Source organism: Drosophila grimshawi, unplaced genomic scaffold (genome assembly GCF_018153295.1).
Source record: "Drosophila grimshawi isolate 15287-2541.00 unplaced genomic scaffold, ASM1815329v1 contig_848, whole genome shotgun sequence".
Taxonomy (NCBI): Eukaryota; Metazoa; Arthropoda; class Insecta; order Diptera; family Drosophilidae; genus Drosophila; species Drosophila grimshawi.
The window spans coordinates 6,110,519-6,135,380 of NW_025063692.1; the positions used below are offsets into that span (position 1 = coordinate 6,110,519).

Here is a 24,862-nt window from a genome sequence, read left to right on the forward strand (position 1 = left end):
ATTTAACAGTGACTGAGAATTGGTAAACGTTCAGTTAACTTTTTGACGGGAACATGGGAAAATGCACACTAACGTTTTAGACTCTTCTTAGACTGTCCTTACACTAATACTTACCAGATATTTATACTTATATGCACGCATTAGATATGCGTGTGTATATTTCAATTAGTCACTAAATATTTTAAGTGCTTTAAACTTAGTCTAAGCTCCGGATTCGAATCGATTCTTTGATCCATAGATCCTTCTGATCCTTGTTGCATCTTGTTAATTTTTAATTGTTGTCTCACATGGAGCGTATCTAATTTATACTCTTATTTATTTATTTATTTTTACCAACTAGTACAATCCCCAACAAGCCCCAATTTGTTTATTATGAGTATTTGCTTTTTTTTTGTTTTTTTTTTTTTATTAATATTATTATTACTATTGTAATTCCTGCAAGAAAGAGAGAGAGGCGGAAATTAAGCTAATAACGTGTTCAATAAATCGTTAATAATATCACATATTGGAAAAGTTGTTTAATCGAATTGTTTAGGTTCAGAAAACAAATGCGAGTGTACCGATTACTTTCTTACATAATCTATATATCAAATTATCTATTTACTTATTTACGAAATGTACGATTTATACAAATGCAACATTGTATGTTTGTATGAGCAAAACCAATAAACGACAATAATAAAAAATGAGTGTTTTTTATTCATTAATTTTTATGCAAATTTTCAGAGAAGATTTACATCTTTGATTGAAAACTCCAGCTGAGCATGCCAATATCTCCGAAATTTAAATATATATACAAGATAGATCTATAAGAAATTTCCAAAAATGATTCAACTATTTTTAAGTATCCAAATAATTGATCAAAGTCGATTATGCCTAAATGTATGCAGTACAAATTTGATATTCAATATCAAAATCAAATCCACAGCGCTCTTCTCAAAATTAAATGTGCTCAGATGCATATACATATATATATATATATATATATATGTATAAGAGTTATAGATTTGCCCCAAAACAGATTAGAGATTTTCCATTTAGTGGCAAAATAAAAGACGCATCCCAATATATAATTATTGTAGTATATTTAATCTTAATTTTAAGTATTTATTTTGTTTTTGCATTTAGTTCATTACAATTTTCAGTGTTTGTTTATATTGTTTAGCTTTACGAGTATTTATTAAAAAAAAGGTAATTAAATAAGAATTGTATAAATTATTTGGCCTTGACAACCGATTTGCATTTGTTGTATGTGGTATGTTTTATGTTGTATGTTTTATGTTGTATGTTTTGTGTTTTTGTTTTTGTTTTTTTTGTCCATTCCATTGCTCTAATAATAATTTACTAGATGTTTAAATAAGTCATGAATACATAAGTCTAAATTCACATAGATCAGAGATATGGGAACTTAATTTGAAACAAACGAAATATGCCAAAAATACATATACATATATATCTAAATATATAGATATATATAGATATACATATATGCCTTATGGCTGATCTATATGAATTAAGATGTATAAAAAGTGATGAATTTTAACTAAAATTTGCTAAACGCTGCATTCCAATGACTTGATGAGTTATAATTTCAATACTTTTCGAATATTTTCGATTTCGATTCCGATTCCGATTCAGATTCTTGAAAATTGTTGCTGTTTGTTTGATAGTTTGTGCTGCTTATGATAGGTGCTTATCGAGTACTAAGTAAATCAATAAATAAGTGTCCCCTAACGTTAGTCATGTGCGTCGATTTCTATTCAAGAAGTAAGTACGATTATATCGGGCATACGATATTGCTATTTGTATTTTTCGATATTGGGTTGTTTTCTTCCTTTTTTTTCCTTTCTTTCTTTTTTTTTTTGCAAATTTAACGACTAAATGCACCCAAAAAATTAAAAAAAAAAAATTCAACATAAATATAATAAATATTGTGCAGCACCAGTAAGACAAAAGTAATGTGTGTGTGAAGATCGGGACATCGAATGCATCTCTCTCTTTCTCTCTCTCTATCTCTCTCTCTCTCTTTCTATCTCTCTCTCTATACCTCTCTTTAATGGATGGCCTTCCGGTATTGCCATGTTGCCCGTTTTCAGCTGACGAGAGCAAAAACTAACGAGTATATAACAAAAAAAAAAAAAAAAAAAAAGAAGAAGCTAACGAATGAAAACATGCGTGTTCCATTCCATCTATGTTTTATTCGATTCGATTTAAATATGTTTTTGTTCCATCTGCGAATGTGAATGTGATAGAAAGGCATGTTCCATTCAATACCCGCTGTAGCTAACTGACGAATGAAGGAGAAACTAACAATTCCGTGTTCCATTCCATAATGTTCCTCAACTCAATTTGTTGCCAACTAACTAACCATTCGGTGTTCCATTCCAGTTTGTGGCTAACTAACGAGAGCACATGCATGTTCCATTCTATTTCGTTCCTTTCGCTCTCTCTCTCTCTCTCTCCCTTTCTCTCTCTCTCGCTCTCTGTCTGTCTCTCTGCTTGTGACTACTTCTCTTGTGCTGTTTCTTCTACTTGTGCCGAGTTTTGTAACGAATTGGAAAAAGGCGCAGGCTTAAAACCTGTCAGTCAGTTCGATATTCTTTTTGTTATTCAAACAAAAAATAATAAATAAAATAAAATAAATAAATAAAAATAAAAATAAGAAGTATATAAATTAATAATGTTTGCAGCGGTACATTAGATAGTTTTGGGTATATAGATACGAGGGGAATAGATTAGGGGCGGGAAGTCAGAGCCATTTCTCACTGCACCGTTTCATGGCCAGCAGCAGCGCTGGGCACCTGTTGCTGTTGTCGCTGCTGCTGTTGCTGCTGCTGCTGCTGTTGTTGTTGCTGCTGCTGTTGTTGCTGCTGTTGCTGTTGTTGCTGCTGCTGTTGTTGTTGTAGATGTCGCATGCGAAAGAGCCGCAACGTCATCCAGGAGGCAAGGGTGCCGGGCACCGGCATCGGTGTCTGCTTCTCGAGCGCCTCCTTCTGCAGCTGATAGCGATATAGCAGCGAGCCGGCAATTAACGCTGAGACAATTGTCGCCGAAATTACAACAATGAAGAGTATACTAAAACCGGGCACCGGCATACAGATGCCATAGACGACCTCCTCACTGATCTTGCCCTGAAAAACGGTGACCGCCTCCTGTTTGACATCCGGCGAGAAGGCCAAATCCGCCTCGGAAATGACATCGTATAGACCGCTAACGCCGACATCGGCGCTGCGCACCTTTCGATCCGAGATAACCAAGGAGCGACGACGACGTCGACTGTTCCCACTGCTGCCATTGCTGCCATTGCTGCTGTCCCGCGTTGCAGTCGACTCTTTCGAACTGTTTGCCGTTGGCTCATCGAGATCGATGTGATCTTCGCGTGATTTTTTCAATGCCTCCGCTTGTGGCCGGTAAACGGGTCGCGGCACATCATCCGATCTGGGTTCCAGGGAGCGTGGTCCGGCCATTGGTACGCCCATTCGCTTTTGTGCTTCGAGTTGGCGGGGGCCATGCGGAAATTTGCCGCTCTTCTTCAGGCCAAGATAGCGTTCACCTTCGCCATCCATGTCGCCCATATCATCGTCACCAAAGAGATCGGATAGATCGGCCTCCTCATCGAGATCCTCGTGCACGGGTCGCGGCTGCAAATTGCCGCTCTTCTCCTCATACAGATCGCTGGCAGCTGGGCCGCCCATTGTCTGCTTGTGATCGTGGATAATGTCCTCGTAGAAGATGTCATGATCCATGCCACCCATATTGCCGATGCTGCCAATGCCACCCAATCCACCCAGTCCACCCAATCCGCCCAAGCCGTGTTGCAACGATTGGGAGCCGTGTCCCATTGAGCCCGGCTGCATGTCCAGATCTCTGTGCAGCTCATTGTTGTTGCTGCTGCTGCTGCCCATCACATCGGCAATGTGAACATCTTTGCGCTCATGCGCATTGCCAACGCCATGAGCCAAGGCATCACCGCCGCCGCCGCCGCCGCCGCCACCGCCGACAGGCGCCGAGTTCTGGCAGTGATCGAGACAGCCATGACGACATATCTCCACCTTGCACTTGATGTGCACACTGAGCGCATCCGGGAACTTGAAGGCGTGGAAGAAGGCGTATGTTATCACCGTGGCGCGCTCATCGGGCGCACGGGCCTTCAGGAAACGGGATATCATCTTGGGTCGCAGCACACAACCAAATTCATCTGACAAATTGATCACATGTCCGGAACCATCAGATGCGGCACAAGACTTTACCCGCATATCAAATTCACCTGTGGAATCGAATGGACAAAATCAAGTTGGATTTTGAAAAAAATATGTGTAAATTTCATTTCGATGGATGACACTCACCGCGATAGTCATTGATGGCGACGACAAGCGTCAGCGTGGATCCCAGTGGCACAATGCCACTCACTGGCGGCGCCCACGGTCCCTTGCCATGTTGTATCTCCATCCAGCAATCAACATTATCGCCTGTGCCACACACACAAGCAAAAAGGGAAGAGAGCCACAGAGAAGAAAGTTAATTTTGAGGTCAGCTATGTAATTGAGTGCCCTAGTTGATGTGTTCTGCTCGACTGGCAGATACCCTGCGAATTCTAATCGCATACACATTTGGCTACAGCTTAGATCTATGCAGCAAGGTATGAAAGTTTTCTCAGTGTTATTTTTGGTTGCTTCTTACAAACAAAGAAATATTGAATTTCGATTCTGGTTTTGAAATGCAATCCTGATTACTGGATAAAGGATGTGCTACATTCTAAGTAAGCTGTCTGTTCAAATTTCTTATTACTTGAATGTGACCAGCATTTGCGCAACTTTAGGATACCCTTTTATCTTCTTTTCTTTTCTTTCTTGGAGTGGTGTGCATAGTAAGGGCTCTGGCTATATCAGAACCGTGAACCGTGAACCGTGAATGGTTCACCTTTGCATGGCTTACTTACCGCGAAAGTCAAGCTGTATAACATCCAAATCGGCAATTACCATCGGAGGCTTGGAGGCGGTCTTCTCATAGTCGTTGAACCATTCGCAGCGCAAACGTTTCGCCTCGTCCCAGACCTCCAGCAGATCCTTGTCGTACTGCACGACTACCTGCGGTCACAAAGTAAAACCAAAGATAAAAAGCAAAACAGGCATTAAGCGGTTAGCGGCTTATCGGCTTAGTGGTTTAGCGGGTTAAGTAAATGGCCCAAGTGGCAAAAGCCTCGAGCAGGTGAATGCATGCACAAGGTGAACAATGCGACGTGGGAAACTGATCACTGATTATTAATCGGTGATCAATAATCAGTGATCGGTAATCAGTTACCAGTGATCGGTAATCAGTTATTAGTGATCGGTTATCGGTAATCAGTGATCAGTTACCAGTGATCAGTTACCAGTGATCAGTTACCAGTGATCAGTTATCAGTGATCGGTGATCAGCAATCAGCAATCAGTAATCAGTAATCAGTGATCAGTGATCAGTGATCAATAATCAGTAATCAGTGATCAGCAATCAGTGATCGCTAATCAGTTACCAGTGATCGGTTATCAGTAATCAGTAATCAGTTATGTTCAATTCAATTCAATCTGTTTGAGTTTTCCATGTATGGGTATTTTATATAAAGGGGGACTCCCTTTTCTGATCACTGATCGCAGCATTATTTGAGTATTTAATTGTAGTTGTATTTAAAGTAATTTGACCTTAAGTACTTGGGAACACTGAGAATAATCGCTCCTTAAGCGAACTGTTTATTGAAAGAGGCTTGCAATCGTTTTGCAGTTCCGATTAATGTTTAATCGTACGAACTATTTTGGGATACTTAAAGATAACATCGAGCATTCAGTTGCTTCAGTTAGATATCTTGCATGTTGATCACTCTCTTTGTGGGCTTCATTTAGTACCATCAACAATCGTTTTACACTTTAAGCTTAAGGTCTAATCCTAATTTGCGCTTTGGAATACTGATCACTGATCACTGTTTATATTTCATTATTCTATACAATTATTTCACAGTTATACAAAGAAACATAGAAACCCAATCAGAATCAGAATCAGACATGTTCCACTTACCGTATTCTCGTAGAACTGGCCATTGAGATCCGGTTTGGTGCCGCATCGGGAGTAAGAGATGCGGAACGAGAAGAACGTCTTGCCCGTCGATGGTGGCACATAAACGCAACGGGGATCACTGTGTTGTCCTGTCAACAGATTCGTGTTTAGTGTTAGTGGCAATCGATCGAATAAACTGTGTACTGTGTGTGATTTATACGCACCTTTGGAGCTAACAATGCCTTCGAAGGGATGGGAGAAGGTCAAATGGACATCCATGTGATCCTTACCGCACATGACCTCAAGTGAAACTATGTTTGGCATACCATCTGGCCGATCCATGGGCCACAGTTCATTACCAGCTATGACTAAACTAAACTGTAAAGTAAAACATAAAAATAAATATAATTTATAGTAATAACGATGACATAAATAATGAAAAGATATGGCTAAGGGGTCTTAAGGAGTCTTCAAATAGGTAGCAAACCATTTGAATCAGTGATCGACACCAGAAATATCTCTAAGCAGTTATGCAGCACTTGTTAAGTCTAACATCAAGTTTCAACAGTGAGAAAACTGCTTGGGGAATTTCGTTGGCAATTTTGTCTGACTTTGTGTGTGTGAGAGAATTTATGCTAGACTTTAAATAACTGCTAGCATTTCTCAACATTTAATTGACTTTTCTTAATGTAGTTTTGAGAAAGTACGCAGCGAACACAGCACATTTCTAGATCTTAACTGATGCAGCTGACAACGATATGTAGACCGTTATAATTTCTAATTAACGCGATTCCCACTGGCTAACTTGACACCTGCTGCAGCTGCAACTGCAACAGCATCGGGCAAGCTGCCATCGGAACTGGAATGGTTTGGCAACACCATCTCCATCTCCATCTCTATCAGCATCAGCAACAGTTTTGCAGTTGGGTTGCTTGTTTCCTCAGTTGAGTTGCTTGCATTAAATTATTCGGCCAGTTGCCATGGCACTTCTTTTAATAAGGGTTGCCACAGCGACGGCCTTGACGACTGCCTCTGCCATTTATTTATTCTATTTTTTTTTTCTCATCTTTTTGTTGTTGTTTTTCTTTTTAATTGCACTTGTTTTGTTGTTTTGTTGGCCCCGCCAAACATGTTACCAATAAAAACGAAATGCAGCCGAGCCAAAGCTTTCAACATTTGGCAGCACAAACGAGAAAGCAAATTCCAGCAGTCCAGTCACGTGCGGGGGAAAGGGCGGGGGGGGGGGGGGCAGGGGCAAGTGAGGCAGGGAACAACTCGTCTAAGCTAAATCTGGCTGCTGGCTGCTGGCTGGCATTTGCATACTTGCCCCAGAGCCTGCCTTGCCACACCGAGCCGGATTCCAAGTTCATCTTGGCTTGGCTTTAATTAAACTGGCCAAAAAGAGTAAGAAAAAAATCTGTGCAACCAAATTGCAAATGGAATTTCTTGTTGCACTTGCAGTAAAAGTTGCTCCCCAACCAGCAAAGCAACCAAAACAATCCTTTCCCCCTTTTATTATTAGTTGCCCCCCTCTCTTTCTCCCTCCATGCCTTGAGCGACAGCTGAGCAGCAATTGACCAAACGGCGGTGCCAAATTGTCTGCAACAACTACACTCTTCAACACTGTATCTACACTGTGCAGCACTAGTGAGCATGAAAAATAGAGTCAACATAATGTTTATACTCTATACAAAGAAAGTGTATAAACCAAACAAGCTGCAGGTTTTGTTACTGTCAAGTAATTATGAGTTTTATCTAAGCTCGACATAAATTTCTTATCTCAATATCTGACAAAACAACTGGCGATTAAGTAAGAAACAAGATAGTGAATACGATAAATGAAAAATATTTGAAATGTACAAAAACCCGTATGCAAAATACAATATTTTTGTATCTATATACAAAGAAAAACCCGACAGGTTAAATTAAAGACTTCACTTCATGAGGTAATTGTTTTAGAATATAATATTAATTAAGCGACTCTCTCTCTCTCTCTCTGCAACTTGTTTAAATTCAATTCATATTCAATTTTAATGCAACACAAATATGGGGCATACAATTGTCTTTTCTTTACTATCGATAAAGATATTGGACTTACTCTAATTTAAGATTCAGGCAATTTAGTGTTAGCTAGATATTAATGTAAGATAAATATACTTAACTAAACTAGACAGTGCGAAATCGAATCACGGTCATCTAATAATGTATTCATTAATATCACAAATTGTTGGTAAGTTCCCATTCCAATATTTCCGGTTCCTCTGCATACCAATTATCTGATCATTTTGTATGCAAAAAAAAAAAGGGAAACACCTCTCAACTCACCTTGAACAAAATCGTTATCTACAAATTCTATTGGAATTTTATTTTTCCATGTTTTGAAAAAGCAAAACAAAATTTTATTAAAATAACCGATCCAATCTCAACAATATATCTCACAATATATACAAAGATATTTGGATATAAACAAGAATATTTGTTTTGCTGTGCAGCAGCTACAATTATGGATTTCAATATCAATATCAATGTTTAAATTATATTTTTGTTCGTTTTATTCAATAAATTTGAGCTTAATAAAAAAATAATGTTCGCTTTATATAAATATTTGTCTTATCGTACCAGTTTCAGATTTGGTTGTTTACTAAATATTCCACACTTGTGAAATTATATTGATATGTATGTCAACGGCTATCGCAACTTTAAATATACTTAAGTTGTGGAATCAAGATAGGCATATACATAAATGAATGCAACTTAAGCCTCATTTTTCTACCGATTGTTCCCATGACTGTGGTCCGATCTGGTCAGCTCCGATCTCTATGTATTGCCTTCAGTAAAATGACGAATATCTAGCTTCTTCAAGATAGATCTTAAGCTGAAAGAGTTCTGCGCATTATAAGACAACAAATGGGAACAAGTATCGACTTGATTACTCATGCTGATCAAGAATGTATACATATATACGTTTTCTTTAATGGATAACAAAAACAATAACAAAATTATGACATACGCCAAAATGGTGTAACAAAACAGGTAAGTGGCTTATACGACTAGGCTAAGCCCTGAAATCTGGTGAAATATTTTGTATAGCTTACCTAATATTAAAATATCAAAGGCTATAGGAGCAAGAGGCTTCAAATTTGGAATATAAGTTATCGTATACCATACACAGTTTATATTAAGTATAAATATACCTTTGCATAATATTATCTGGGTTCGGGGTATCTCCAAATCGAGCTCAATCGACGAGAGCTCTTTTTTTTTTTAGTGTAGCGCATTTTTAATGAGCCACAAATTAAACTCAAATTTGTAGATATTTTTTATAGAATAATTATTTTCAACCTATTTTGCAAGATGAGAAACAAAGGTAGAAGAAAAAGAGGAGAGAACCTTACAGTCGGGCGTAACCGACTGCGAAATACTCTGATTCCCATAAGTAATACCATCTAAAACTGATAACTGTAGCTCTCAAATTGCGAGAGATATGGACTTTTATCGTTATTGGGGGCAGGTGTAGGTGTGGTCCAAAATGTTTGTGAAGAGTGTTACTTGTAATACACATAACTAGTTTTCAAATTGTGTGGGAGATATGGGTTTATCGATTTGCGATTATCGATTTTATTGATTTCCTAGCCTAGCCTAGCCTCCTAGTGTATGTAGAACTTAAATTATACAATTTGTCTGCGAGCATAGATAAGTATATGTTCCAGGTATAAAAAGAGATAAATTCAATGTTTTTTTGAAGAACCAGTAACCGGAACCGATACTATTAGTCCATAAAGTACCACAACGGTGCCAAATACCGAAAAAAAATAAAACATTTGGAAACCAATTCATAATCTTTACCGCAAACCTTTACTAAATACGGTTCACTTTGAGCAGGTTATCAAAAATAACAGAGTTCAAATACATAAATTAAGACTGTAGATCAAGAAAATAAAATAGTTGCCCAAAATATACATATTATGTACAAGTAAATGTTAACAGAAAGTTTCTCTCTCGCACTTGATTGTTTGGTCAAATTTGACAAATTTCAAACAATCATCGTTAGAACCATTTTTGGGTAAACAACGAGAGAGAGAGAGAGAGAGGGAGAGAGAGAGGAAAACAGTAAATGGGCAACGAATGTTCGAGAGAGACTCAAGGTTAGCCCTCTCATAGATCACATACTATCTGCCTGGTTGGTAATATTGCTATCAGCATGACGCGACGCTTTTTAATTCAATGTTGCCTATGTATTACGTATGTATTAAGTATGTATCAAGTATACCCTAGCAAATAGGCCACTTTAAGTTTGAAGTAGTAGGTTATCGTGCGGGTTCATTAAGTAATTATATCTCTTTATTTATTCAACTATACAATAATATATTAGCAATTTCGTTCTACAATGTGTCAGCATTGCAAGTTAAATCCGTCGCTTGCTGAGTCAAATATTAAATAAATTACGCCGTTTTGAGAGGGCATCTGCACGTCGACATGAAGATAGACATTATATATCTACTCATTATGTACTATGGTATTATTTCGTTTTAATATGTAGAATATATACATATATTATTCTCGAACAACCGATGATATAAATGCCGGCACGACAAAGTTGTGCTCAGTTCAACCGTTGATAGCTCAACAGGCAGACAAGGAAAATAGCTAAAATAAAATAATATGGATCGCTGGACAAAGCGTGTGGCTGCTGTGACCGGAGCCAGTTCGGGCATTGGAGCTGCCTGCTGCAAGGAGCTGGTTGCCAAAGGCATGGTCGTCGTGGGTCTGGCACGCCGTGAGGATCGACTGAAGGAACTGAGTCAGCAACTGCCGCCAGATCAGGCGAAGCGTTTCCGTTACCGTGTCTGCGATGTGAGTAAGGAGCAGGACGTGATCGATACTTTCGCATGGATCGACAAGGAATTGGGTGGTGCCGATGTCCTGGTGAACAATGCGGGCATTACGCGTCAAACTACCATCATCTCACCGGGCAATAGCGCCGATCTGCGTGCCGTACTCGACACCAATGTCTTGGGCGTCTCCTGGTGCACGAGGGAGGCCGCCTGCTCGATGCAGCGACGCAAGATCAACGATGGGCATGTTGTCATCGTGAATAGCATTGCTGGACACGGTGTGCCCATCGTACCGGGGATGAGCCTGAACATGTATGCACCGTCGAAGTATGCGTTGACCGCACTGACCGAGGTGCTGCGTCAAGAGTTCCTCAACGCAGGCACACAGATTAAGATAACCGTAAGTGGAGTTTCCAAATTCAAGTCAACAATTCTCGACTACACAAATATACTTTATCAATGTGATTATCATTGTCATTCTTTTGAACACAGAGTATCAGTCCCGGTGCCGTCGATACCGAGATCATTGATAAAGCGTTGCTCGAGAAGATTGGCCAATTGCCCATGTTGCGCGCAGAGGATGTCGCCGATGCGATCAGCTACTGCATTCAGACACCTCCGAATGTTCAGATACACGAGCTCACAATCAAGCCAATTGGTGAGCACTTTTAAGCAAGGGAGTAACTCCAATCGGATGGGACAATTGCATTATTTATATATTATCTTATTGCATGTGTTCTAATATCGAGTCTAAATTATATAGTTATACATTGTACAAAGAAAGTGAAATGCATTTTTCCATTTAGTTTGTATTTACTTTGCATGCAAATGGGAACATAATCTGCCAACTCCGTTGTCAGTTATGATTTTACATTTAATTCAATTCTTTTGTTTTTGTCTGGCAATAATGTTAAGAGTATTTTCTTTTTATGTACATATGGCAACTCTGTGGCATTTCTAAATAGTTCTGTAGGCTGGTTTATTTTATAGTCTACTCGAAACTGCGCCGATTAATCCGTAGACGAAGAAAGCAGTTCCCCCACGTAAACGAAAGTCGTTTCAATTTGAAAATTGGAAACGCCATTTAATTATTTATTGCAATAATTAAAACGTCAATGGAACAATTTCAACCTGATGTAAATTCAATATGATAAAACGTTTAGTTTAACAACTTGGTTGCATTCTAGCCGATCTTGATGAAATTTGTGCAGTTGATCAATATCTATGTCGAGGTAAATGTCTGAATGGAAAAAATACTTATCTGTGTAATAGTGGATTTTATTGCTAACGAAATTCAATTTTAATCGATAAGTTATCGATAGCATGCAAATAAATATCTAAATATGAGATCGACTTGGCCACACAGATGTAGAAATTGACATGGGTAGATTGATACGGCTTTTCATGCTGATCAAGAATATTTATACTTTATGGGATTAGAGATGTTTCCATCTGCTCGTTATGCCGATTCCACCTTGAATCTGACGAGACTCCAGAGCAAATTCTGGAAGATTGCCCGGCAATAGGCCGACTGAGACCCTCTCAGCTAAATACTTGTAAACTTAGGGCTCTATGTTCAACTACAATAATTGCATTTGTGCAGATGATTGGCGATCTTTTCTGAGTGGGAGTACCTCTAATGCCAGATGCCAGACTTAGTGTCGTAGTATAATATTTGTCAAGAAAACGCTACGGGAATATTATGAATGCATTGTGGCATCATTTTATTTGCTTGCATTTAGTTTTACTTGTATTGGCTTCAACACGAATGCTGTAAATCATTTAACACCCTGATTGAGGATCATTTAAAAGGAAGACGCGTATTTAAAGTTAGATTATATGTTAGTTATACTCACCATTAAATGTAAGATAAATATACAGCTACTAAGTCTAAGGTCCCACAGCCGTGTAGGACCTTTTTGTGGGCTCCACATGCTGGCGATGTGGGCGCTTCGCCTATATCTGGAATGGGTGAAAACAACGATTAAGTTAGTTAGTTGAATAAGTTAGCCGATTAAAAATTGACGTGGAAATAGGAGTTGACTGTGGCCACTGCGGCAGGCACAGCCAATCTGATCACATCAGCACAGTGGAGCAATATAGCTGAAGCAGGGTTCAAATTAAATCGGATTTTGCCAGCGAATAATACTAAAAAATAATAATAATAAATCCAAGTTAACAGTTCAAAATAAAATGTATAATAATATTATTAGAACTATGTATATATTGTAATAGTGTATTCAGGAAGACGTTGTGTTGAGTTAAACAATTTAATGATAATTCACTTGACAACTCGGCTGAGAAGAAGAAGAAACCTATTTTTAAAGTGCATTGGAGCATATAAAGGTATATATATATAAAGTACTAATGATAATATTACATATGTATGTCATCACATCTTGTAAAAGATAACACATAATCTTATATTATTATTAGACATTAGTTCATATAGTATGATAATGGAACGAATACATTCTTTGAGCCAATTCATAATCATATCTGATGAAAGATAAATGGTGTTCGTGGGTTTCGTGGACTTTGGCACCACTGTGCGGCGCTTGCAACTGCCACTTATCGGAGTTGCAGTTGGCGTGAGTGGGTGGCGTGGCGAATGCGGCTAATGAATAGAAATTGGCCAATTGCAAAACTCAGCGGGGAGAGCTTAACGAATGCGAATTGCGAATTGCGGATTGCGGATTGTGGAATGGGAAATGGTAAATGGTAAATGGGAAAAAGGGGAATGCGAAATGGGGAAATGGGAAATGAGGAATGCGAATGCCAAGTGCGAAATGCGAAATGCTTTTGGGCCCGTCTCTCACGCCTGGTCCAGTTAGCCAAGCCAGTCGTGACCCACAAAATGGAGGTTAATAAAAGCGCAGCCGCAAAACAATCGGTTTGCGCCTGCGAGGATTGCATTTGTGGTCAATTCGCTAAGCGGCCAACTCTTTAACGATTGCCCATGATCAGGTTATGGATAATATTAGCGAATTCCAAGCGCGAAAGGCACTATACAAAATACACTCAAGTTTAAGCAGCTATCGAGAGTTATCGAAGTTATCGTTATCGTCGTCGTTGTATAAAACAAACGACAAAGGAAACTTTTCACTGTCAAAGCTGATCAGGGCTTTAGCTATAGAAAACAATGAACAATTTAAAATATAATTCGGTTATTAACGTGTAAAAGACATTTGTTTTAATTATTCCGTACCCTATTGGTAAATTGATTTTTAAATTTTAAAGTAATATCAAGAAATATATATATATATATATATAAATTCTGACTAAAACAAAAAAAAAGTGCAACAGTTGTAAGAATTCTTGTGGAATTTTTTTAGTGTTGCTTCAATTTGTCTGTGGCTCATCAACTTCAGAGCCCAATTTCATGTTACAATGTTACAAATTCGGGTTGGGGTTCAGCTTGCACTTAACCTGAAGCACGTTAAAATTGTTAAGGCGACAAAGCGGCTTATTTAAGTAACGCCAAGCAACACCAACAAAAAGTGGATCAAGTGGCCATAGGCCAAATGGGCCAGACTTCAATTCCCGCTGCTCAGTTCTTGCCACAATCGAGTTAAGATTGAGCCTAAATACCAAAGTTGGCATATAAAATTAGCATTGTATTTCTAATTGAGTTGCTTAAACGATCTAGCGAACAACGCCCAACTAAATGGATATACAATTTATAAATCAATTTAGCGTTGTTTGAATTTCATAGCCCCAAAAATACTTCGAGGCTGGCAAAAGTTTGCGAAAGAAAAAAACGGCTAGAAAGAGAGACTATTTAGGAGAAAAGCATTTGAGGAGCTGAGAATTTGGGGAACGCACTTTCACAGCGGTGGCTATTAAAATTTGAAAGAGAATTTACCGCCACAGACAAGCAGCTATGTGAATCATGCAATTAATCAATCAATCAATCAGTCAGGTAGCCAGGCAGCCACGCAGTCAGTCAGTCAGTCAGTCAGTCAGTCAGTCAAGCAACGAGTGAGTAACTTGGATCAACCCACATTAGAGCAATAATAATAAAAGCAAAAACCCAAGAAAAGAAAGAAACAAAATCAATAAAGATAAACAGCAGATCTGGAGTTGTATTTCTCTCTTTTATGACTAACGTATTTGCGCACTTTTACCGGGCAGTTGTGGGGGGAGGTGTTGGGGCGGAGTAAGGGGTGTGTGTGTGAGGGGGAGAGGGGGGAGGGAATACAAATAACAACAGGTGAAAATGAAATCGAAATTGGGTTTGAATCTGTTGTTTGTAGTTTGTGCTGCTTTCAAGCGGCTTTCAATCGATTGCTTCGGGCTTGCTTCAGTTACACTCCGAGACAAAAAGCCGGACGGACACACAATAAGCCAGATTGGGATTCGGACAGATGGACAGATGGACAGCTAGACAGGTGGCAGCAGATACAGATACAGATACAGATACAGATACAGATACAGATACAAAATGCAGATAGACAGATACAGATACAGTTGGCCGCAACTTCCACAAGCCATTGTTAAAGCTGAATTGCTATTGTTGCTGATTGTTGTTGCTGATTGTTGTTGCTGTTTGTTGTTGCTGTTTGTTGTTGCTGTTGTTGTTGTCTTTGAATTCAAGCGCAAAAATGCGGTCAGAATCGCGCACAGAACTGTAAATTGTATAAACGTCCAAAAGAGCCGCAACAACAACGAATCAATAGAGACGCTCTTAGACAAACGGTAAATTCTCGCCTATAAAGCTTATAAACATTTTTTTATGTTTTCCCATACATATATATATACACATACATATATACACATATATTTATGTCTTCTACATCTTGTGTATTTGCCTTTAATTTGCGCCCAATTAATTTCTCTTTTTTTCTGACAGCATCTTTTCACTCTTTTGGCTAATTGGCCCCGCAACCGATTGGGCTTAAACAAAGCATTGACCACATTACAATTCAATACAATCGAACTTCAATTCAGCACCATCAAAAATCGAGTATGTGAATACTTTTGTAAGACAAATTGGAAGAAATAAAATAAACAATTTTGTATACTCTGAAACCAGAGGAGAAAATGTGTAAATGGCTTCGAAATAAATTGTGCAAAAATAAATAATGGGCAGATGGGAGCACCTCCGACCAGATAAAGTGTATTTAATTCGATTGACAAATCGATTTTCGATCACATTTTATATTATTATTGTTGGGATACTTGCACTGCAACCTATTAGATCTATTATCCTCCATCAATCCCAGCACCTGCACAAATGCTGGGTTGAGGGCTTCTATGTCTTTGAAACTCATAAGATGCATCCTGATTAAGGCGACATACTCTGTTAGGATGTGCATTGAGGATTCCTCCTCGCTTTCACTAAACCTTCACCTAGTTTAGTTAGGTGACTTCTTAGTCTACAATGTCCGGTGAGTATCCTCAGCCTGTTCTTCCCCATGGTTATTACTTGCTTAAATCGTTAAAGATTATAACCATCCAAAAGACATCTGGATTGTCGGAGTCCTGATGCCTCTGCCCAGCTCTGTTGTCGCCTCTGTCTTTCTTTGTTTCTAAGTTGCAGTCGTATTGCGAGTCTTTCTATGCCAGAAAACGGTTCTGGCTCTATTAGGGGTCGCTCTGCCGCCACTCTCGCTTGCTCATCAGCCGCTTCCTTCTTCCGATTGCATACAAAACACCAAATTTAAAGATATATATAAAAATATATAAAAAGTCTACTAAGCTGGGTTCAGAGTCTGGCTTGAATATTCTTAAGACTTGGGTTAAGTATAACTGCTAGTCGAGCTCTCTTCGGATCGCGTTCGGTATAGAATATTGTTTCTAGATTCGCATAATACACAAAATACAATTTGAGGCCGTTCAAATTGGAGAAGTTCAACTGTAGCTGATTGTTTTATGTTTTCTTTGGCTTGGCTAACTGTAAAGAACACCTGAGTAATGGTTGTTGTCATTGTTGATGTTGCACGCTCAGCAATTGCTTATCAGCTAAAAAAAATCTAAGAAAAAATAGCGATTAACGCCTCTTTGGTCAAAGTCAGCGCCATGGCAGCAGCCAATTAAGTGGCGTCGTCATCTTGGCCGGGATCTACTTAAGCGGTGGTGGTGGCGTCGTCTTGGCCAAGTGGCAGCCGCCAGACGAGCAGACCTAAAACCCCGTGTGTGTGTGTGTCTGTGTGTGTGTGTGTAAGTGTATATGTAAGCCAAAGAAAGTGGCGGGCAACAACGTGTGGCATGTTGCACGCTCCGCTAACGCTTAATTAATGGTAATGGCAACAAAAACAACAACAACAACAACAACTACTACTACAGCAAGTCACAGATGCTGCCACAGCTAGTTGCAATTAAGACGGCCGCCGCATTTTGGGGCCTGTGAATTGTGAATTGGCATTAAGCCGGTTAACTTTTGTTATGGGGCAGCAGCAGCAGCAGCACCAGCGGCAGCAACCCGATACCCGATATTCGATACTCGATACCCATATTTTATTAATAACACATTAAAGTATCGATACTGAAATGAAATGGAAAAGCAACAAACAAATCGTGCGACAGTTTTCACTTTTCTTTCTCAACTCGTTTTTCTTTTGTTGTTTCGTTTTGTTTTGTTTTGTTGTTGTTGTTGTTGTTGTTGTTTTTTTTTTGGGCGTTTTTAGCTTGGGAAACACAAAATTGGACTACAGTTAAAATAACCACTTTCCAATCGAAGCGGCATTTTCAAGCCAAGTCAAGTCAAGTCAAGTGCAAAACGGTAAATCACCGAACAAAAACGCTGTTACTTCTACAAACCATATTTTATGGTTGGCTTTTATGTTGGCATTTTCCTCGCCTCTCTTTCCATTTCAATGCCATTATTCGTCTATTTCGCCGGCTTCTGCTTTTGACTGGTTGCTGCACAATGAAAACTGCACAACAATAACCACAATTAATGTTAATTATAATCCAAACTTAACTATATATATATATATATATACATATATATATACATATGCAAGTGAAAAATACATTTACAAATGGTTCACTTTCTTTTGCACCTGATTTGAATTAAACTGGTTTCTAGACCAGCCATCCGAACTGGTCTAGTTGCTGCTAGCACACGGAGCAATGGTACCTCTACCTCTAAATAACTCTATGTACCCCCATGTACCTAACTCTATGTACCTTTAATTACCTCTGTTTGCCATACAAAGTTTTGAGTATTGCTTGAAACAAGTAAGAATGCTCTAGGCGAGAAATCACATCTACACAGAGATAGTAGACGGCCTGAACCCAAGTCTTTAGCCATAAGTTTTAGATATATATATATATATATATATAGTCTATATTTAGATATAAATCTAGGCTTATTAAAATTTATTATAGTCTAATATATATTGCAAGTATTGGGGAAAATTGTGAAGCGTGAGTAGATTAGGAAAACTGAAAATCATCAAGAGGCAGAGAGAAAGATAGAGGATAAAGATAGGCAAACCTCTGAAACTCTGAAACTGTGGAGTAAGATATGTTTACCTCAGCTAATTATATTATATTTATTATATTATTATTGTATTATTATTGAAAAATGTTAATTAAAGAAAGAGAGAGTTCCATCGAGAATAGATGGAATGAGGCATTGTAAGATTTGCAAATGACAAATAAATTGATATTCGCGAAACGGGGAAAGTTATCGATAAAATGAAATCAAGCATTCATCTAATCATACACATAATGATCAAGAATATATAAATTTAATGGACTCGGAGAAGATTCCTTCTGTCCGTAAAATGCGTTATGCGATTATTATTATTATTTATTAAGCTTATTACTTATAGGAAACTAGATCTGCAAATAAACTGTCAGCTAAAGCACTTAATCAGAGTTAAGCAAACTAAAGTTGGAGCTGTTTTGGAGCAGCTGCACTCTTATTGTGCAATTGGACAAGTGCCAAGTGCAACAAATTTCAGTTGTTGGGGTATTAAGGGATGTGGCGAGTTTTGTCTAGTCAGTGCTAATGTTAATATGGGGCTGGCTCTAAAAGATTGACAATAGTTGCAGCTGCCACAAGAGCTGCTACCAAACTAACTTTTCAATTTTGTGGCACAAAATGTGAATTGCAAATTGCGACAGAACTTGGCATCCTGCTATACAAACATAGGTGTGTGTGTGTGTGTGTGGAAGGTGGGAGGGTGGTGGGGGGTTGGCTGGAAGAGGGGTAATAGGAAAGGGAATGTTTAACTTGCTGAGAAACTGAGTTGGGACGCTTATCAGCGTCTGACAGATTTAATTTTATGCGAGCAAGAAAATTAACAACAGAAACAATCCACACACACACACACACACACACACACAGTTGACACTTGACACTTGACACTTCACACTTGACAGTAGCTATTAAATTCCACGAAATGTGAGCATTCATTGAAATTATGGGAGATGTTCGCTTATTCATTTCCCATGTGAATGTTATGAATAAATTAATGAAGAGATAACTGTTGTTGTATTCCCATTCGAATGTGTTCACACACTCGTAACCAGTTAAGAATATTATGAATGATCGACTTATGTAGACTATTTAGTCAATTCACATATAAATTACAATAGAAATAATATTAAATTGCGGAGAGCAAATGAGACTCGGATTGACACTCGAATGAGACGAATACTGAATCCATTCGCAGAGTAGCCGCAAGTATTTATGGTAAGAGGCTGAGAGTACATAGTGCGTGTTGGCATTCAGTAAACAGTTTACAGTTCGAGTTTCTATTTGATTCGGATGCGGATTAAATTTGAATGTTTAATGTGGCTTGCATGTTCTTCAAATCAAATCAAATCAACCCAGCACAACTCAACTCAACTCAGCTCAGCTCAGCTCAGCTCAACTCCACTCAACTAAACTAAACTATTCACTCTCACTTTTCATACGTTTTGGTTGCTTGTCGAGATGTGTTTATGAGATTTCCATTTCATTCATGATTGAATCAGATGCCGATGCTGCGTGTAGAAAGGCAAAGAACAGTTAGACGCCAAAAAACAGCATTAAAAAGAAACAGAAGATTCCAAGAAATTGTTCAAAAACTTGTTGAGCTGCTCATTAGCATATCACAATGAATGACCAATCGCATGTTTTCATTGCTGTAAAAAAGTAGGTGTGTGTGTGTGTGTGTGTGTGTGTGTGTGTGTGTGTGTGTATCTTTAGTGTTATTCTCGCCATTTGCTGCAGCAAGCAGAGAAGATGGCACTAAGTAAATGGCCAATATCAAAGTGACTTGCGCGTCAGCTAATAAATTATGCATTGTCCAAAAGAAGCGGCCAAAATGAATGAAAAATGACGAATACAAAAATATAGGCCCAAAAAAAATACAATAATACAAATAAAAAAGACCTACAAAGAAGACTGGCAAAGACTTAATACTCTTTTTTATGACAATCAACAGTCAGCTACAAAAGAAATCAATTGGCTTATTAAAGAAAAACAACAAAATTACTGTTTAAACTTTGAATGAACTTCAAATGACAACTGCAAAACGATGGCTCATAAAAATAAAAACGAAAACTAAAAAACTAAGCAACAATTTAGCGCTATTTTTTGTATGACTGTCAGTAACAAAAAAAAAGCGAAAGAAAAAAAATTTTGAATATGCCTAATAAAATACATGCTATAAAAATAATAAATAAAAAAATACTAAAATGAGGATAATATGTGCACATCAAGTTTTAGACAAATAGTACGACTTCGAACTGATTTTCTCTGTTCATAAATCTGCCTAATGGCTATTCTCCTTCTCTCTCTCTCTCTTTTCTTCACTGTCTAAAAGAGTGTGAGAGAGAGAGAGAGAGGGGGGGAGGGAGGGAGACAGCGACAACTAGCGACAACTCGTAGATCAAATAAATGCTCAGAGACTTCAACGCGTCACATTTGCTTTTTAGGGTGTCTCCCAAGCAGAAGAGGCGAATGATTTGAGGCCAACACAGACACACACAAACACACACACAAGTGTTGCTGAAGCTGTTGCCAACTTGCAACTGATGCGACAACAACAACAACAACAGCAACAAGAACAACAACAACTGGCAAGTTGGCAAGTTGGCATTGCATTTATGGCCAAGTCGCGTGTTTCTTACCTGTCTCTCTAAAAAGTGTCTCTGTGTGTTGTGTGTTGTTTTAGTCTTTGTTGTTGTTGTTGTTGTTGCAACTGGCTCGAGGAATTGAGTTTATTGTGCCACCGCGCGGCGTTCTTTGCTTCTTGTCGTTTGTTTGTATTTTTTTCTTTTTCTTTTTGTCGCATCAGCTTGATTAGAATTCGAGGTAGTTAACGGTGCATTTAATGCGCTCCAAGACGGATCAAATGCATTTAACACCGATCTCTTCTGCCTCTGTGTGTGTGTGTGTGTGTGTATGTGTGTGGCTCTAATGGGCATTGTTTACTAAATAATTGCGATTGCTTTCGATTTGATTTGATTGGATTTGATTGATATGTGAACTGATTAGGCTCTCAATAACAACCCCAATTAACCAATAAGCTGTGTGAGCAATAATCTTTTTAAGCTATGTGCAAACATATATAGCTATATGTATAGTTATGTGTATAGATTGATGATTGATGATGAGATGAGCAAGAGATAAGCTTTGGTTGTCTGAGATACTCCGAATCAATAAAACTACTGCTAAAAAGCGAATATTTCTTGAAATCATCGCACAAAAAATTAGCCGTATCACTAAAAGAACTGTCAAAAAACGAAGCATTTCTTTACATCATTTTAAAACACTATCTTTCTCTTCCTCTCTTTCTCACTCCCTCTCTCTCTCTCTCTCTCTCTCTCTCTCTCTCTTCTTTCTCTCTCTCTCTCTCTCATTTGAAACTAGGAAGATTTGAAATAGTTTTTCTTTTGAAACTTGCAAATTAATCAATGAAAAAGCTCCGATTGCCCATATTTTTTAAGCTCCACACTCCCCATAAATTTCCAAAAGTTCGAAACTGTCTCTGGACAGAAACCACTCTTAGCAGTTCGATAATTGATGATATTAATTGTTATATATATTTTAACGAATCAGAGTCAATACTTCTTGCCAACTTGTATCCATTATTTCATTTCTCGCTTAAAGCGATAGTTTTTGAGTAAACTTAAGCACTTACCGTTGAAAAGCAAATGTCCTAGTGTTAAACACTCTTTCTATTTGTCTCTTTCTATCTGCTTGTGCGGCACGTCGGGCTCCTTGGGTATAAATGTATGTGTGTGTGTGTGTGTGTCTGTGTTTGTGTGTTGTCAACGATTTGTTTGCTTTCTGCGACTAAAGTCGAAAAAGCGAGTGCATAAAATGTACCAGCGAGAAAAAAAGAAGTAAATAAAATAAATAAATAACAAAATAACTAAAAAAAAACGATCAGAAGAAGCAGCAGCAGCAGCAGCAGAATATGTAAGTACGCTGAAGAAGAAGATGAAGTGAAATCGGTTGAACGGGACTGCAGAACACGTAACGTAAATAAGAACCAGCCAAGCAACCAGCAAAGAGACAACAACAACAACAACATCAGCAACTAACCAGCCAAGCAACTCAGGTGAAATGCAGGAGGGAGGGGTGATCAGTGCTGCCAACTTGTAGGTAGCAAGAAAAAGCTATTTTTATGTGCAAAAAAAGAAGACAATTTAAATGCAATAAACATATATTTAATATCTATGTTTAATGCAATAAGCAAATATTTAATATCTATAGTAAGCGCTTGGCAAGATTCTTCATCACTTTTTTTCTAGGCGTTTCAAGGACAAGCTCTAATTTCAGCAAAAATTCCATTTACCAAGTGCAGATCACTATAATGGTCAATGCCATAAACATCAAAATTTGATTATTAAACTTAAAAACGGTTATTCATTATTCGCTGCTAACAAGAGAAGCTAATTAAAACAAAAAAAGCTAAAATTCCAGCTGCCAAAAAACGGTAAAACAAAAAGAACAAAAATGACAGCACTGATGGGTATGTGTGTTGGTGGGGGGAGGGGCGAATTAGAGGAGGTAAATATCATAAAGTATTTTTCACATTGAAAAGTTGATGATGATGCCAACTGATTAGTGATTAGTTGCCATTTGACACATATGTGTCTGTATATGTGTGTGCGTGTGTATGCGTGTGTATGTTTAACTGTCCATCTCTTTTGCGCTGTCTCCTTTTTTCTTTTCTTGCAGTGGCAAACGAAAGCCGAAGAAGAAGGAACAAAAATACACAGACACACAGGTGCATATGCGTGTGTATGCATGTGTGTGTATGTGTGTGTGAATGGGAATGTGAATGGCATTGGTTAAATTGTCAATATAAGTAACGAGTGCAAGGAGACGAATTGGATGGGAGACGGAGGTAAAAATCATGACAAGCCACTTTTTGTGGGTCGCATTCGTTGTTCGTTTTTTGATTTGTGTGTGTGTGTGTGTGTGTAATGATTACGATGATTATGCTTAATGCTCTTCACAGCTTTTAAAGAACAATAAAAAAATAAATAAGCAATGAAAAACTTTGATTTTTTTTGGTTTCGATTCTCAGAGAGAGGGAGAGAGCGAAAAAGAGAGAGAGCGAGACAGAGAAGGCAGACACAGCTTTTGTGCTAATTGGGAAAAATTAGAAAGCATGAAATGTCGAATCCGCTTGGCCCCCCTAAAAAACAACAACGCCTATATCCCCCTGCCCCCTTCTTGAGGCTTAATCGGCTCTGTGCAGGTGCAACGGTATTTAGCTGCTGCTTCTTCTTCATATTTTTTATATTTCGTAAGGTGTCTGATTGGATTCCAATTGAGATCCTTGCTGTGCACATTTTTGTTGTTTTCGTTTTGAACACAATCAATTTATGAGTGAAAACAAAAAAAAAATATGTAAACACAACAAAAAAAAACCTTTTTTATTTATAGTAGTAGTTTTTTTTTACTATGCAGTTGTCCGTTTTTTAGTTGCCCGCTCTGGGTTAAATTATGTCTGACAACAACAACATCACTCACTTCACTGCGATCTCCAAGTCTGACCAACGGTAATTGCGAAACGAACAGCAAAAAAATATATCTATGTATGTGTGTTTGTGTGTGTGTGTGTGTGTAAAGAATTTAAGACACTCGACAACACTGGTCACTGGGGGCGAGCACGAGACAAAAACGAGACTCGTTCACGATCCGATGCGGGGATTCGAATTCGAATACAAATACGAAATGCGAAATTCGAAATTCGAACTAGCTGATGCGCCAAGGCGAGCGAAAGACGTGTGAACTCGTCGAGCGACGAACGCGAAATACACGCGAACCAACCAAGATACTTTCTTTGGCCTCGTAATGTAACTGTCGGGAACAGCTACAGCAACAGCAACAGCAGCAGTCGGTCGCAGCAGCAGCAGCAGCACAAGAAGAAATTCAAGACAACAACACACACAGAGACAGACGGCAAAATCTTGAGACTGCGACGGCGGCTGAGACAGAGGCAGCCGGCTGTGACTATGCTGCGCAGGCGCCGCGTTCTCTCAACGCTATCGCGTCGCGACGCGACGCCAAACTGCACAAATGAGCACAGCACAGGCGGCGACTGCGCCGTCGGCAGAGCATAGCAACTGGCATTCGCTCACTCGCTCGCACACATACACACAGACTCCATCGCTCACTCGCTCGCAGTAGAGGCTCAATTAGCACTTGTTGCTTCACTTTTGCAGTTCGGCTCGATTTGGTTCACAAATAATAATAATAATGCAGAATCATTTAACAATTGGCCGTTCAAATGTTGCTTAAAAGCTCCTGCAGGATCATATTCAGTGGCAGGCGCACTTGAACTTGAACTTAAAGCGAGCACCTAATTTGTAGCAACCAGTGTTGGCAGCACTGCAAACACAAATAAATGTTTAACTATTTTTAAATTGTTTGATAATACATGAAACAAATAAAAAGCCACATACTATTGACTGCAACATTGCAACAACTTGATCTAGTTCAAAAGAGAACCGATAACTAGAGCAATCGAAATGCGCAAAAATAGCTATTAAATAGCCAAAATGTCAGCACTGCTGGCAAAAGAGTCGTCAATACTT

General features: G+C 38.6%; 2 protein-coding genes across 2 annotated transcripts; one reads left to right on the forward strand and one right to left on the reverse strand.

Annotated features, from left to right (window-relative positions):
* Positions 1 to 1,493: 1,493 nt before the first annotated feature.
* On the reverse strand, positions 1,494 to 23,890 carry LOC6566316. The gene is made up of 9 exons (XM_001992082.2): positions 23,796 to 23,890; positions 21,949 to 22,103; positions 12,718 to 12,823; positions 6,251 to 6,404; positions 6,048 to 6,175; positions 4,940 to 5,087; positions 4,347 to 4,469; positions 2,858 to 4,267; positions 1,494 to 1,504 (listed from the first exon to the last, which is right to left on the reverse strand). The coding sequence occupies exons 3-9, from the start codon at positions 12,793 to 12,795 to the stop codon at positions 1,494 to 1,496; spliced, it is 2,052 nt and encodes a 683-aa protein (XP_001992118.2). The 5' UTR covers positions 12,796 to 12,823; positions 21,949 to 22,103; positions 23,796 to 23,890.
* Positions 10,635 to 11,644, forward strand: LOC6566317 (farnesol dehydrogenase). Its single transcript, XM_001992083.3, has 2 exons — positions 10,635 to 11,261; positions 11,354 to 11,644. Exons 1-2 carry the CDS (start codon positions 10,689 to 10,691, stop codon positions 11,531 to 11,533), a joined length of 753 nt encoding a protein of 250 aa, XP_001992119.1. The 5' UTR covers positions 10,635 to 10,688; the 3' UTR covers positions 11,534 to 11,644.
* Positions 23,891 to 24,862: the final 972 nt, after the last annotated feature.

Coding starts and splice junctions, on each gene's coding strand:
- LOC6566317 (XM_001992083.3), top strand. CDS start 10,689: ATGGATCGCTGGACAAAGCGTGTGGCTGCTGTGACCGGAGCCAGTTCG. Junction 11,262..11,353: donor GCACACAGATTAAGATAACC/GTAAGTGGAGTT, acceptor TTTTGAACACAG/AGTATCAGTCCCGGTGCCGT.
- LOC6566316 (XM_001992082.2), bottom strand. CDS start 12,795: ATGTGGAGCCCACAAAAAGGTCCTACACGGCTGTGGGACCTTAGACTT. Junction 4,470..4,939: donor TATACAGCTTGACTTTCGCG/GTAAGTAAGCCA, acceptor TGTGTGGCACAG/GCGATAATGTTGATTGCTGG. Junction 4,268..4,346: donor CGCCATCAATGACTATCGCG/GTGAGTGTCATC, acceptor TCGATTCCACAG/GTGAATTTGATATGCGGGTA.